The 13,580-nt window shown below is 34.9% G+C and overlaps 1 protein-coding gene across 5 annotated transcripts in view; it reads left to right on the top strand.

Annotated features, from left to right (window-relative positions):
• The window catches only part of ClC-c (chloride channel protein 3), a 151,245-nt gene extending 138,250 nt beyond the window's left edge, over positions 1-12,995 (top strand). For all 5 annotated transcript variants that reach the window (XM_081728021.1, XM_081728022.1, XM_081728020.1 and 2 more), the window contains 2 exons: positions 2,474-2,690; positions 4,577-12,995. In XM_081728021.1, coding sequence (XP_081584147.1) covers positions 2,474-2,690; positions 4,577-4,667 — 308 coding nt within the window. In that variant the 3' untranslated portion in view covers positions 4,668-12,995. The remainder of the gene's footprint in view (positions 1-2,473; positions 2,691-4,576) is intronic.
• Positions 12,996-13,580: the final 585 nt, after the last annotated feature.

The raw sequence follows: 13,580 nt of genomic DNA, 5'->3' as shown, positions 1-13,580 counted from the left end.
ACAGTGAAAGGTAAGGTGAATGTTACTTTCCGCTTTGATACTGGAACAATGAATGTTAATGCTTCCATTTAGAAATATAATCTTAGACTTTGTAAATTATAGTTGCATGAGCATTAATCTATTATCAAAATTTCTCACAGTTAAGATTAGATTATAATTAGTTATAACTAATTCACTACGTCTATCAGTTTATCATAATGTATTAAATGTGAATTTTGCAGTATTTTATTAAGAGTATAGATAAGGGTTTCGAAATAAATTTTGCAAGTTTAAAGATTTAAAAGCGCGAACGAAAGACATTGTGATGGTACATTGTACCTTCACCTTTGTAAGAACTATCTTTTGTGTATGATTTTTTTTAATACGAAAAATCGTGGCAACTTTTTAAAATTTTATTTATTTATTTACGAAAGTAAAAGAAAGCAAGAAATTCTTAAATATGTAAGTGGAATGTTAGTACATATGCAAACTTAATATGTATGGAGTTGGAAGAATATCTCACCAGAGACATGATGAGGAAAATGGATACAACGAATTGTTCATTTCATACGTGGTTTTACCTCGAATTACAACGTTACAAACCATTACAAGTACAATTGCAGTTATAAATCAAACCCCAGAAACATATAATGGCATCTAGAGTCCTTCAAAGTAGTATCTGAAAGAATCCACAATATGACGAGATCATAACGCCACAGGGCCAGGGACTATGAGACAGTCAGCGGAATGGCGTCATCCAGGTTCACTACGCAGGCAGAAATTTCGTCGCAATCTTTCCCCTTTCAGGTTAATGGTCATCGTAGCGTATGACATTAGAAGGGCGTTTTGTGCCATTTCGTCTCACATGGCCAGACTGTGAATGTACTGGTCCCGGGTCCGATTCCCGATAGGGACACAGTGAAAAAGGTGTAATAGCTTTTTCAGGCCAGCCATTCTGAAAGGTTTTCCTCATTCACACAGCAGGCAAATGCCGGGGTGCGATTATTTGTCTCGGATACACACCAAGGAGTGGCTCGGATCCCTCTTTTAAAAAAATGATCCCGTCTTGCATAGCTTTGGTGCTGAAAAGGGACGTTAAACTTTATCCGGTCAACCAATCCGCTACGGATTGAAAACGGGAGCACAACATAGCATGACCTTGGTATTCCACCATACTTATAGTGATCTTCAATTCGTATTGCTACTCGTATGGTATAAATATCAATTTATTATGAAATTGATACATACAGAGTAGGGTCGGCTATTTTGTCGTATACTATACACTGACCAGCAAGACATTATGACCACAAGATAGTAGCAAGGCAGTTTGGCATGGAAACAATGAGACCTAGGTAAGTGGCTGGAGGCATGACACAGCACATCCGCACATACAAGTCATCTAATCTAGGATGTTCATTGACATCCCAAAGATGCTCGGGTAAACTTGGGGGCCATTGCAAGAATTGAAAGTCACCATGCAGCAAATCATTGACCTTGTAACAAGAAGCATTGTCCTTCTAAAAGATGTTCTTCTTCCCAGCTGGTAGTACTGCCGACATGAATTATTGTACGTGATCAGCAGTGCCTACAGCTAGCTACGTGATAGCTAGGAATCGTCATCTGCCCTTCATGCGCACTACCGGATTCATGGATGGCTATATGAAGGTTTCCCAAATCATAATGGAGACACCAACGGCATGTCGTCATCCTATTGTGCACGTATCGAGCAGCCGTTCATTGATCAATTGTGACCCACCTATTGATGTGCTAAACACAGTATCGTGATTCATCAGACCGTGCAGTGTTGTTCCATTGTTCTGCGGTCCAATGACGGTGGGCACGTGTCCATTCCAGTCGTTATTGATGATGGTGTGCGGTTAACATTGTTACGCATATGGAACGTCGGCCGCGGAGATATATATAGAACAGTGTACGATGAAGTGTGTGCTCAGACAGGCTCGTGTTTGTCTACTGTTAAGTGTGTCATAGTTTGCGTTTTATCTTATTGTGCCCCACCTCTTCAGTCTACATCTGACGTCTTTAATGAGATGTGGCTGCCACATATCTTGTTGTTTGATGCTGGTTTCACCGTCCTTTTCCCATCTTTGGAAGACACTAACTACGGCAGCTTGCGAACATCTGACAAGTCGTTTTCGTGATACTCGTTCCAGCCGTCTAGCCATCACAGTCTGGCCCCTATCAGCCTCTGATATATCGACGACCTTCCCCATTCTGCGCACAAGCATCACACTGATTGATTGAATGAGATTCCGTCACTATGTGGCGAGCGGGTTTTGCTGTGTCCCGTGCCTCTTGCATCAGCCCAATGACTTTGTTCGAAAAGTAACGGATAGGCTTAATGTTTTGGCCAGTCAGTGTATAATCGAAAGGCAAAGGTTCTATATATAGTGTGTTATCGGTAAGTTTCGTAGTGTGTTTTAGGGAAATCAAATTTTGCATTAATGTCTGATTTGTTTGGTCCTTTGTTATGTAGCAAATGCGAAACGAACTCAGGAAGGAATATGTGGACAGTCGTTAGTACTGTTTACCAGTACGGTTCCCAGCTTACCCGTTGGAAGTCCACCACCATTGAAACTAAAGAAAATCTTGGATATGGCTCCAATCACGATGACGGATCAGACTCCAATGGAAACTGTCGTGGATATGTTCCGCAAACTTGGACTTCGCCAAACACTTGTCACTCATAATGGGTAAGTTATCGTGTATGTAGATAAGTCTTTTCTTGGTGGAATAGTCACTACTTCTAACAAATATAAAAATAGTAGTTACAAAGAATTTTTTCATTAGTAGTAGTAATATTAGGCTTTTTGTGTTACAACTGGAATTCTGTATAAATATTTAAATCTCTGCTAGATTTTAATGGAACAAGTATTGTTTTAATTTTGTATTTTCGAGCCTAAGCGTAGGGAAAAATTTGCTGCTTTCCAATCACCCGTGCATCTCCCCATTTAAGCATTTTGAGCATTCTCTAGTATTCGTCATAACGGCAGACAGGAAGCTGTCGAAGTCACAAAGGTTAAAACACATTAAGACACCCGGCAGAAACACAAAAACAAATCATGTACACGGATAAGTGTGAGCAACTTTCGAATGTAGAGAAGAGATGGCAGACTGGTTATGTAAATTTTCAGCACATTTATCAATGTATTTTATTTTTTGTTTTATTTGTCCCTTTCGAAGATCTTAATGTGTTTTATCATTTGTTATTTTAGGCCGCCGCCTTTTATTTTTAACACAACAATTATTATAGGTGAAATATGTATAGGAATTAAGTGCATGGTTTATCATTGGGAGGAAATAGAGGTTACAAATTATAGTTGCATATATGTATTTATATCAGGTAGATCAAAAAGTTGAATATTTTGCGCACGAGATGGCGTTAATGGCCTAAAGCGCAGAGTATGAGTCGCAGCGGATCAAGTCTAACGTCATGACAACTCGCAGTTGAAGCTAGTACGTGTACAAAAAATGCTGGAATACTTACAATCAGATTTAAGATATTAGAGCCGTGAAGGTAAATGAACTTGCCGCAGAACTGTGCTACATTTTACAACTTTATTTCGATAAAGGTGCAGTGTACAGGCTGGTGAAGAAGTTTATGCTGTTTATTGACAAGATAATTTATCAAAAGCAACAGCTAAAGAATGGTTCAGTTACTTTCGTTCTGTAAACTTTGATGTTCTAGATGCTCCTCCCAGTAAGCGTTTTATCGTAGCAAAAGTGCATGGTATTCTGACAAAAGTCGAGCAAGACGAGTACGTAAGCATGCATCATGTGGCCAATGATCTAAGCATACATAACCACATAGTGTTAAACCATTTGGAGAAAGCTGGCTACGAAAAGAAGCTTGACGTTTGGGTGCCACATGATCTGACTCAAAACCATTTACTCTATTTTGTGAATCTTTATTGAAACGTAACGAACTCGAGTCATTTCTAAAGTGGTTGATCTCAAGTGGTGAAAAAGGGATAACCTACAACAAATGTGTGGAAAACATCGTGGGCGAAGTGAAAGGAATCTCCACAGTCTGTGGGAAAGCCCACACTGATGCCCGAAGATTATAGTGTGCGTTTGGTGGGATTGGAAGGGCATCATGCATCACAAGCTACTGCACACTCGGACCTATACTGTCAGCAATTAGCGCAAGTGTACCTAACAGTTGATGAGAAAAGTCCGAAACTGGTCAACAGAAAGAGTGTCGTATATCACGCTGACAACGCCAAACAGCATATATATATCTTTAAAGAGCGTCAGAAATTGAGAAAGCTCGGCTGGAAGGTTTTCTTGTATTCACCATATAGCTCGGACCTGGCACCGCCCGATTGTCATTAGTTTCGACCTATGCAGATCTTCCTGAATAGTGTTTAGTTAGTTTCAAAAGAGGCTTGTAACATATGCGTATGCGCGTGTTAAACCACAATAAATGTCTTTTCAATTTTTACCTCCAAAAGTTTAATACTTTTAGACAGCCTGATATATAATTTCCAGTGGGGAAAAAAATATGTAATACAAATTCGAATTAAAAGCTACAGTGCTGGTTTCTGATTTGACTTTCTTTTATAAATTTCTTCCACAGGCGACTCCTAGGCGTGATCACGAAGAAAGATGTTTTGCGACACATTAAACAAATGGATAATGAGGATCCGAACTCCGTGTTATTTAATTAAGGAATAGATTTTGATAATTAATTATCCTGAACAATGCACACTGATTGCTGGTAACAGCAGAAGAACGGCAAAAATACACCTCCATCATCTCGTGCGAAGGTAGTGGTGGTACAGTGCCTGATTGTACTGTGAGCATTAAAATCTCTGCTCACACATGTGAACAAGTTTGTACGTGTATATAATATATATATAAATATATATATATATATTTGTGTGTATGTAATGTGGATAACAGAGAATATTTGCTTCTGATAGTCTTGCCAGTGGAATGTACTTTTGATGGAAGACGTGAATTAACTTGGGATATCTGCTAATAGTTGCATTCCATGTATTTTAAGGAAAGCAAAACCAAACGATTGTATATAATTATAATCATTCAAGTTGCAAATTATATTAAGGAATTATAAGCAGTATTTATTTAATCTAAAACAAGCGCGCGGTTTGATCAATCCTGCCACAAGAATTATTTCTCGAACAAAATAATTACGCTCTAGTAAGCAAGTAATGTGTGTGGTTTTTATATATTTACAAACACATTACATTTATTATTTGGTGTATTGAAAACAAAAAATACAGAAGTATAATTAATAAAGATGGTAAGATATCAATCACAATGCTGCCATTTTTAAGCTGTGAAATAAGTTCTACATAAAAAGTAAAAGAAAACAGTCAGTGCCTTTTGCGTGGCCAATTTTCATATTTATATACTTATTTAAGTCAGGTTAAACTTGTCAATCGTATTATCTCGTAATTATTCCATTAAGGTTGGAGTTAGACAGGCTACATTTTTCCGAAGATAGGTGCATTTTTTCCATTAATGTTTTCCTTTTGAAGCGTAATTTTGTCATATCAATACTCATCTCTAGAATACTAATTATATATACACTTTTTTTTTTAAAAAAAAAAAAAAAGAAACAATTAAATATTGACTGTTTCCTCGAGGGCTTTGGACATTGATATGTAATATTTCTTAGGGAAAATAAAAGTTTCAAATAGAGAAGAAAAATATGAGACTTGTACAATCATTCATTGCAGAAACATAACAGATTTGTAGAGGAAAACACGTTTTCAACTAATCATGATCAAGACTATACAGTTGTGGTCAGAAATAACTGTATGTGAGAATAAGGATGTAATGAAACGAGATTTGAAAGTAATTACGAACTTGTAAATAAATTAGTAGTAGTTTTGTGCCCCTATGAGTAAAATCCAAAACCAATGCTTATTTCAGCAGCTATATTATTAAAGGTTAAAATATGTATTGTAGAAAGAGGATTTGCTGATGGTGATAATTTAACCTACCTTGATAATCGTCTTTAATGCAACGAAAAACATTATTATTATTTTCTTCTTTTCGTAGATAAGCGCTGGGCGCCTCAGGAAAAAGTACCTTTTTTGGATTTGTGCAATATCAGATATCAAGAAAAAATAAATAAGTTTTTTTATCGCATTAAAGAGGATTATCAAAATACATAGCCGGTAAAAATATGTATTAAAATCTTATATATATATATATATATATATATATACACTAAACTTTACAGCATATTTTCTCATATGGAGTTTTTTCGTATATCTTTTTTTTTTTAATAATGTGAAAGTTTGCAACTCAGATAGTTTCCAAACTCTCAGAGTAGTTGATCATTTTAGGTCATGTTTGATTTTAGGTCATGCTGTATCTGAGTTGACGAGACCTTTCCAACGATTTTTTTCCTTGAACATTCAGTTTTTTTTTTTTTTTTTTTTTTTTTTTTTTTTTTTTTTTTTTTTTTTTTAAATAATGCAGTTTCCCTTTCTTCCATTTCGTTCTTATAGTTTCATCTATTCAGAGGCCTTCTCCATTACCGTATTCTTGTCGTTTTCATGTGTATTAACTTTTTAGGTAAGTTTTCCTTCATTATTGCGATATGTCTATACCACTGTAGCGTATTGTGCTACTCTTTCTCGAACTCTATTGTTTTAGTGTTTTCCTTATTTAATAGCGTATTCGATTTTTTCACCCCTGCTAGAATGGTTTGTGGGAATTTCATCTTCTTTACTTGAATTGCTCTAATTTCTTTTTTCATCTTGTTTCCGAAGTGCAGGTTGACCTTCCCCGCTGTCTAGTGCTTAGCGCACGCGCCTGTAGTGTATGAGATCCTAGGTTCGATTCTCAAATGGGAAAGCATTGAACGCATTACGATGTGGTTCGGATTCCACCTTAATCTGTAGGTCCATGTCTCTCTCAGCCTCGGTGCGAAAAGAGACGCTGAACTCCAATCTACGCAACCAATCCATGGGTATGAAGTATCGGTAGATGCTATCCAAGTGTGTTAATAAAATTATTGAAGAGATAAGTGAAGCACTTACTTTGTTAATTGTGTCTTAAAAGTTTCCCGTACGGTTTTGACCACTTATTTTTTCACCAGCTTTCGCCACTCACTTAAAAATCGAATTAATTTACAAATTTATTTTGCACGTTTGATGCAAGGGTTTTAATTTGAAATAAGACATGATTGTTTATTTTTTATCTATTTTTTAATGATTTATTCATGAAAGAACTTAGAATTTAACAATTATTCTGCATATAATAACAATGTAGATGAATATTTCCCAGCCGGGAGTGCGTCCCCTATGGAGGCGTGAAGAGGCATCAAGGGGGATACAAGCAATTCAGCTTTAGCAAATTTCGCACACCATATCTTTGATATATTCTTTCCTATACCTATTCCATGTTTCTGTGTTATTGGAAACTAAATTAGTATGAAATTAGTGTCTTTACAGAAGTTTACCAGAAATGAATACAAAATGCACAATCCAGACTCCAAAACCTATTAAGGTTTGATTAAGGACAAAGTTGGTAAAAATATAATACTGCACTATGATGGTATTGAAAAGTCATGCCGTAAATGTTATAAATGGGTGAAATTATTATTATTATTACAAAAGGGAGTCAAAATAAGTTTCCCCAGGCGACTGCGGACAGAGGTGGGGATGCAAGACCAAAAATAGCATGCGACATTCAAGATTAGACGTACCTTCATTTTTCCATAGCGGTCTATTAGCTTCAAAACCCTTCCAGGAAAAATTCAGGGCTCTACATATGGAAGAAGCGTCGAACAGCTCATTGAACTGGCGACACCAACTCCGCACCATTTGTTTCGACATCACATCAGGTCCATGGACTTCCACAAGGTAGTTAAGGATTTCTGCTTCCGATACAGCACGTGCGCATTCATAGCGGACAACCATATGCACTTCCTCCTTTGACCAGACGTGAAAATACGCCTTCTCTCCATAGCTACCTGGCCCAAACAGAGACTCGTCTGCTTTGGGCAAGCGCTGCGACGGTGCTACCTGCAGAATCGCGGGCAAACTTGTTGCGCATGCAACCCAAGGATATTATAAAATAGAGGATCTGCCCATACAACAAAATCGTGAAGCCATACGTCACAGCTTCGCCACACCTACTCTGCCCACTCCGCGCCACTTAGATCGCAATGTTTCGAGCCAACAATCATGGCGGAAACGAGAGTAGCCAATCGAATGTGCCGGATCAGACGATGTTCGGTTGTTTTTTGGCTTCATTGAGTTCATATGTTGAAGATAGGTATGGGCAGATCCTCTATTTTGTAACATCCTTGGTGCAACCACTGTCTTGTTCCCCCGTTGTTGTTCTCTTTCCTGGCAAAAACGAGAGAGAAAACTTATCTGACACTCCCTCGTATTATTATTATTATTATTGTTGTATATTTGAGAATTCAATGCTGCATCTGACATCGCAAAAAAAGATTAGAAAAAAAAAAAAAACACATATGGGCAACGAGCAGATGGGGTAGGGTGAACTATTTACGGTTTACAAAGGCAGCGCCAGGTAAACAAGATCGGGAACTCTGGTAGACACTAAGAATCTCTCTCTCTCTTGATGCAACTTTTACACTTAACTTCTAAATTCTTTGCAGTTATAATTAGTGATATAAGAAATTATTGAGTATGTAACCATAATGATATTTGATTATATGCAAATAAAATTCAAATTGTTTGACATTTAACGTTAACACGTGTGTGGTTGCTGACCTACTGAAAACATTCTTGGTGAACAAGACCACAAAATAGGGGTCGAAACGGCAGAGGAAATTTTCTCCTGACATAAACGAAGAAGAAAGTGTTTCATGCATCTCTTTAATAATGTGATTAAAGATGCGCTAATTTCTGTCTTTAAGTAAATGTATTATTAATCATTTAACTTTGCCATAGTTTGAAAAATCTAAAAATGTAGTGTTGAAATTTTTATTTTGCAAATTAAGAGTTTACAGACAATTAATCATGCTTATTTGAAATTGATACAAGGAATAAAGTCTGGTAGCTGTGTTCATTGAACTCATAAAATTCTAAAAGTGTATATATTTAGATTTTTCCTAAAAGACGCAATTGCTATCCAGTGAATTTTAATTCAACTTTTTTCTTTTAATCATACTAGCACACTGTATGGATCACAAGCTGTGTTAAAACAGCATTGAACTACGTCACAATTATTTTATGCTGCTTTTTTTGTACTGTACTGTAGTCATTATTGTGAGACAAATTAGTATATGTCTCTATTAGCTTTTCGTATATGTGTACATCAAGTGAACCTTGTAGTCATACCATGAAGTGTGTATATATATCGTGTTTCATAATTATTGAAATGAATTTGTATTTCGCTTTTCAGTTAAATACAGGGTGTCCAATATACAATGCAACCCGGAGTTCGGGATAGTAGAACTTTTGAACGGGAAGCAGTACACAAATAGTGGTTATACCAAAATGAAGCCTTGTTCATGCATATATTATTAAACATGCATATAGCAATTTACGTGACTTGTAAAAAAAATTGAGTTACACCTTCGGTTATATCTGGCAACACTGTGTGGTTCCTAATGTACTTCAATCGTTGCTTCCTAGTTTAAAAATATATGCATGAACAAGGCTTCATTTTGGTGTAACCACTATTTGTGTACCGCTCCCGTCCAAAAGTTCTACTATCCCAAACTCCGGGTTGCATTGTATATTGTACACACTGTATTATCGACACTTTTAAATGGAAAACTATAAATTGGGTCTGGATTATTTTTCGGGACAATGATTTTGGTCTGTGCTATAACCATCCGCTTATATTTCTCAGAAGCTAGTTGAATCCAAATGTTTATGCCATGAAGAAGCTTTTAATGTTATCCGTAATATATATATTGTGTGTATGGTCGAGTAATGTATAGTTTTCCATTACGCTATTGAGAACTTGAGATTTATATAATTGACGATTTATTTTAATTGAAATTTACAGTGCTGTGTCTCGTACACATTCTTAGAATATATATATATATCGAGAAAGATGGATTTTTCAGAGGGGATTTTCAAATTTAGTTTTGTTGTTATGTTTAAGAGTAAATCGAAACAAAAAGTTGTAATTTTCCGTTCTGCATAGCAAAAAATGAACATAACATAAAATTAACATAAAGTAACATAAAATGACTACCACTTTAGTATGTTACTTGAGTGTTAACACCAAGGACATCGTCTTCCGAGCATATCATAAATGTCAGTCCTGTCATCTGTTGTTCTTATGCCCTGCCACATAAGAACAAAACATACGAACAGTAGATGAAGCACTGCTATTCATATAACTGTTGTTAAAAAATTCAAAGTTTTACAAAACTATTATTGTGACAGATTATAGAAAAAATAGTACATTATTCGCTACTCGGCATAAATGCCAAATATACTGCATCAAGCTTTGCTAATAAAATCCAATGCAAATTCTCAATGCAAGTTACTAGTTATTTCTGATATGCTCGAAAGGCGATATTTTTGGTGTTAAATTAACACAACACCTCATTTTTTGCTGTGTACGTTGTCAGTGCTTTAGAAATACACAAGTGACTAGTGTTTCCGAAATATTGAATATTGCGCAGTAAAATTCTATACATGAAGCAAAATTAGAAACGAGTTGACAGTTCAAAACCAAGGGAAAAGTATATTGAGAAGGGAATGTATGTCACGAGACTATTGAGGCCATCTTCAAGAGAAAGGCCTATCATTAGCGTCGTGGTAGTAGTTACAAATGGAGAGTTTGTGTAGAAAGGGGCAATAACATTACAGTGTTGTCGCCTCCTAACACATGTTCAGGAGTGCTTTTTTTTTCAGTTGAGTTGGAAGGAGCATAACGGACTCCTTGTCGAATATTCACGAGCACATCAGAGTCAATTAGTTTATTTTGCTCCAAGTATAGTATTCGATTTTGAAATGTTTTATTTAAAAGACTTCATAAACAGAGTATGGTGGGACTCATAATGGTAACGACATACAAGCAGTTTGTTTTCTAATAATACACGAGATGAATTTCAGAAGTGGTACGTAAAATGTTTCGTTAGCTTAAGACCGAAGTTTTAAACTGTTTTTCTGAAATGTATCACAAGATGGCAGCATCGTGATAATTTGATTGAATGTATTTCATTGATTAGGATTTGTCTTGGTCTTTTTTCAAAAGAAAAGTGTGATTCATTTAGAATCATATATTCGTAAATACATATAATTTTTTTCTATGATAACAAGGAATGGTAAGCAAATTTACTGTACAAAATCGTGAGTGTTGGATTATTGTAAAATTCTTTTGGAATAATATATAGATAGATAAGTCGTATAGAAGTTATTAGCGTATATGGAACCTGTATGCTGGAAACAGTTGTAATTGTGAACATATTACATTATCATTGAGTTGTAAACAGTGTACTGCTTAGGTAAAAGTACCATTGATTGGTATTTGAATTACCCCGCGCAGTGTGTATATTGACTAGTTTCAGTAATTTCTTTTATGTTTGATGAGTACATGATTTGTGACGTTAAAATAATTATTTATGTGGGGAGAAAAAAACCAGTTGCGTTAAAATGTTAATATTAAATTCTTGTTGCTTTACTTTTGTTCTGGTTACGTCTGTGACGTGTTGCGACATGGAAATGTATAAGTGCAAAAGCAGACTATGAGAGATGTACGCAATATTTATACATTGTTGTCTGCAGCTTGTTGTTATTTGTTATTTTGTTGTTAATAAGCATGAAAAGGGAAAACATGATCGTAATCCAATTATGTGACAAAACTTAATTTTACTGGATTTATACTCTTACCCCTTCTATGCAATGCTTAACTTCTAATATAGTATTTATTCCGATTTAACTGTCCGTTAAGGAACACATCTTCAAAATGTTCACAGATATACTGTATAGATGAAAAAAATATTTGATTCAATAATATCTATTTGCTACTTCAAAAAACGTATTATTTTTCAAAATGTTTGTGAGAAGAAAGCAAACTGAGCAATTACAAAATGCATTTTTTTAAAAAATAATGATAATAAATACATTCTTTTTAACATTACAGAAATCATTCTTACCTTTTTTCAGTGATAAATGTTAAATATTTTGTCAGATTGTATGTATTTTCTGTTACGTGTGGTGTAATTGCATATATAACAAATTTGCTTCAATTTTGTATCTTCGTATGTAGTAACAACCAAAATAGTCAGTGGTCCATATATTTTTTGAGACTGTAAAGTACGCAAATTCATATACATATAATAATTTATAAATACTGGAATTCGAAAACGATTCACGTTTGATATGAAGAAAAGCTTTATTAGAATTTGACTTGTTTATCGGTATAGCCATATCGAACAGCTATTATTTATGCTGTAGCTAAAGATTGACCCATAAGTTATTTAAAATGTTTATAATATATGAACATGTATGCATGTGACTGTATGTATGTATGTATGTATGTGTATATATGTATGATTGTGAGAAGCTTTGTAACTGTGATCGGATACTGATCTATTTTATATGAAGATGACGTAGGCCCTATTCTTAATTCATCTTCTTTACTAGTCTTGCAACTCTAATTTTTTAAGCTATTTCGGTGAGATGTGTGTTGAACCATTCTGAACTTTTCTGTTGAACAATACCATAATTTTTGTTACATAATGTTTACCCATTCTGCTGAAAATTGTAATTACAAGATCAGTTGAATTCTAGTTGAAATTTGCAGGTTTCAAAGTGGACATTCGGTTTTTAAAATTTTTAAAAAGATCCACCAAACATGTGTTTTATTAATTGATTACTTTGGTGAGTTTTCTAGTACCTGTTTCCGCGTACAATCGTTTCCTGATGGTATATGCAGGTTTATAGTTCGTAAATTTAAAATTGATGGCATGGATTGATTGTACTTTGTACGCTATTTAGTTTAACAATTTGTAATGTACTATGCACTGTGGAATAAAAGATGCATGTATAGTAAATAAATTTTTTGTGAAATCTGAATTGAAGTTAGATATTTAATTTTGTTGCATCATCGTTTTGAAAAGGATATGTATAGAGTGAATTAAATGAAAATAATTTTGATTCTTGTAATACTTGTAGAGTTACAATAGCGTCTATGATTCTTTCATTTTTGTATCTCTCACTTCGATTCCGTATATTTCCTTTGTTTTTGTGCTTCTTCCAATGATCTTTTATTTTGTTTATTTTCCTCAAATTTCCTTTATTTTCTCGACGCTTCTATAATGTTTTATTTCTCTTTATTTCCTTTATTTTTGTGTTGTCCTATGATCTATATTATATTTTGTCTCTCTTCCCTTGATTCCCGGTATTTCCGTCATTTTTGTGTATCTTTTCTATGATCTACATTTTTAATTTATTTTCTGATTCCCTATATTTTCTTTATTTTATCTTTTCCTCTGAACTTCCGTACTTTTTTTTCCTCTTCGTGTAGACTTCTTTCCACGAGTATATAGACAATTAGAAATGGAAAGACAACTCGGATATATAATATACCAATCGAATTCATTAAGAATACAGGGTTTGTCCGGGAAGTAACAGGACTGATTTTATTCCGCCATGACTGTA

This window comes from Thermobia domestica, chromosome 10 (assembly GCF_964235325.1).
Source record: "Thermobia domestica chromosome 10, izTheDome1.hap1.1, whole genome shotgun sequence".
Classification (NCBI taxonomy): domain Eukaryota; kingdom Metazoa; phylum Arthropoda; class Insecta; order Zygentoma; family Lepismatidae; genus Thermobia; species Thermobia domestica.
Note: the sequence above shows the minus strand (reverse complement) of the source record. Positions and strands in the feature narration are given on the sequence as shown.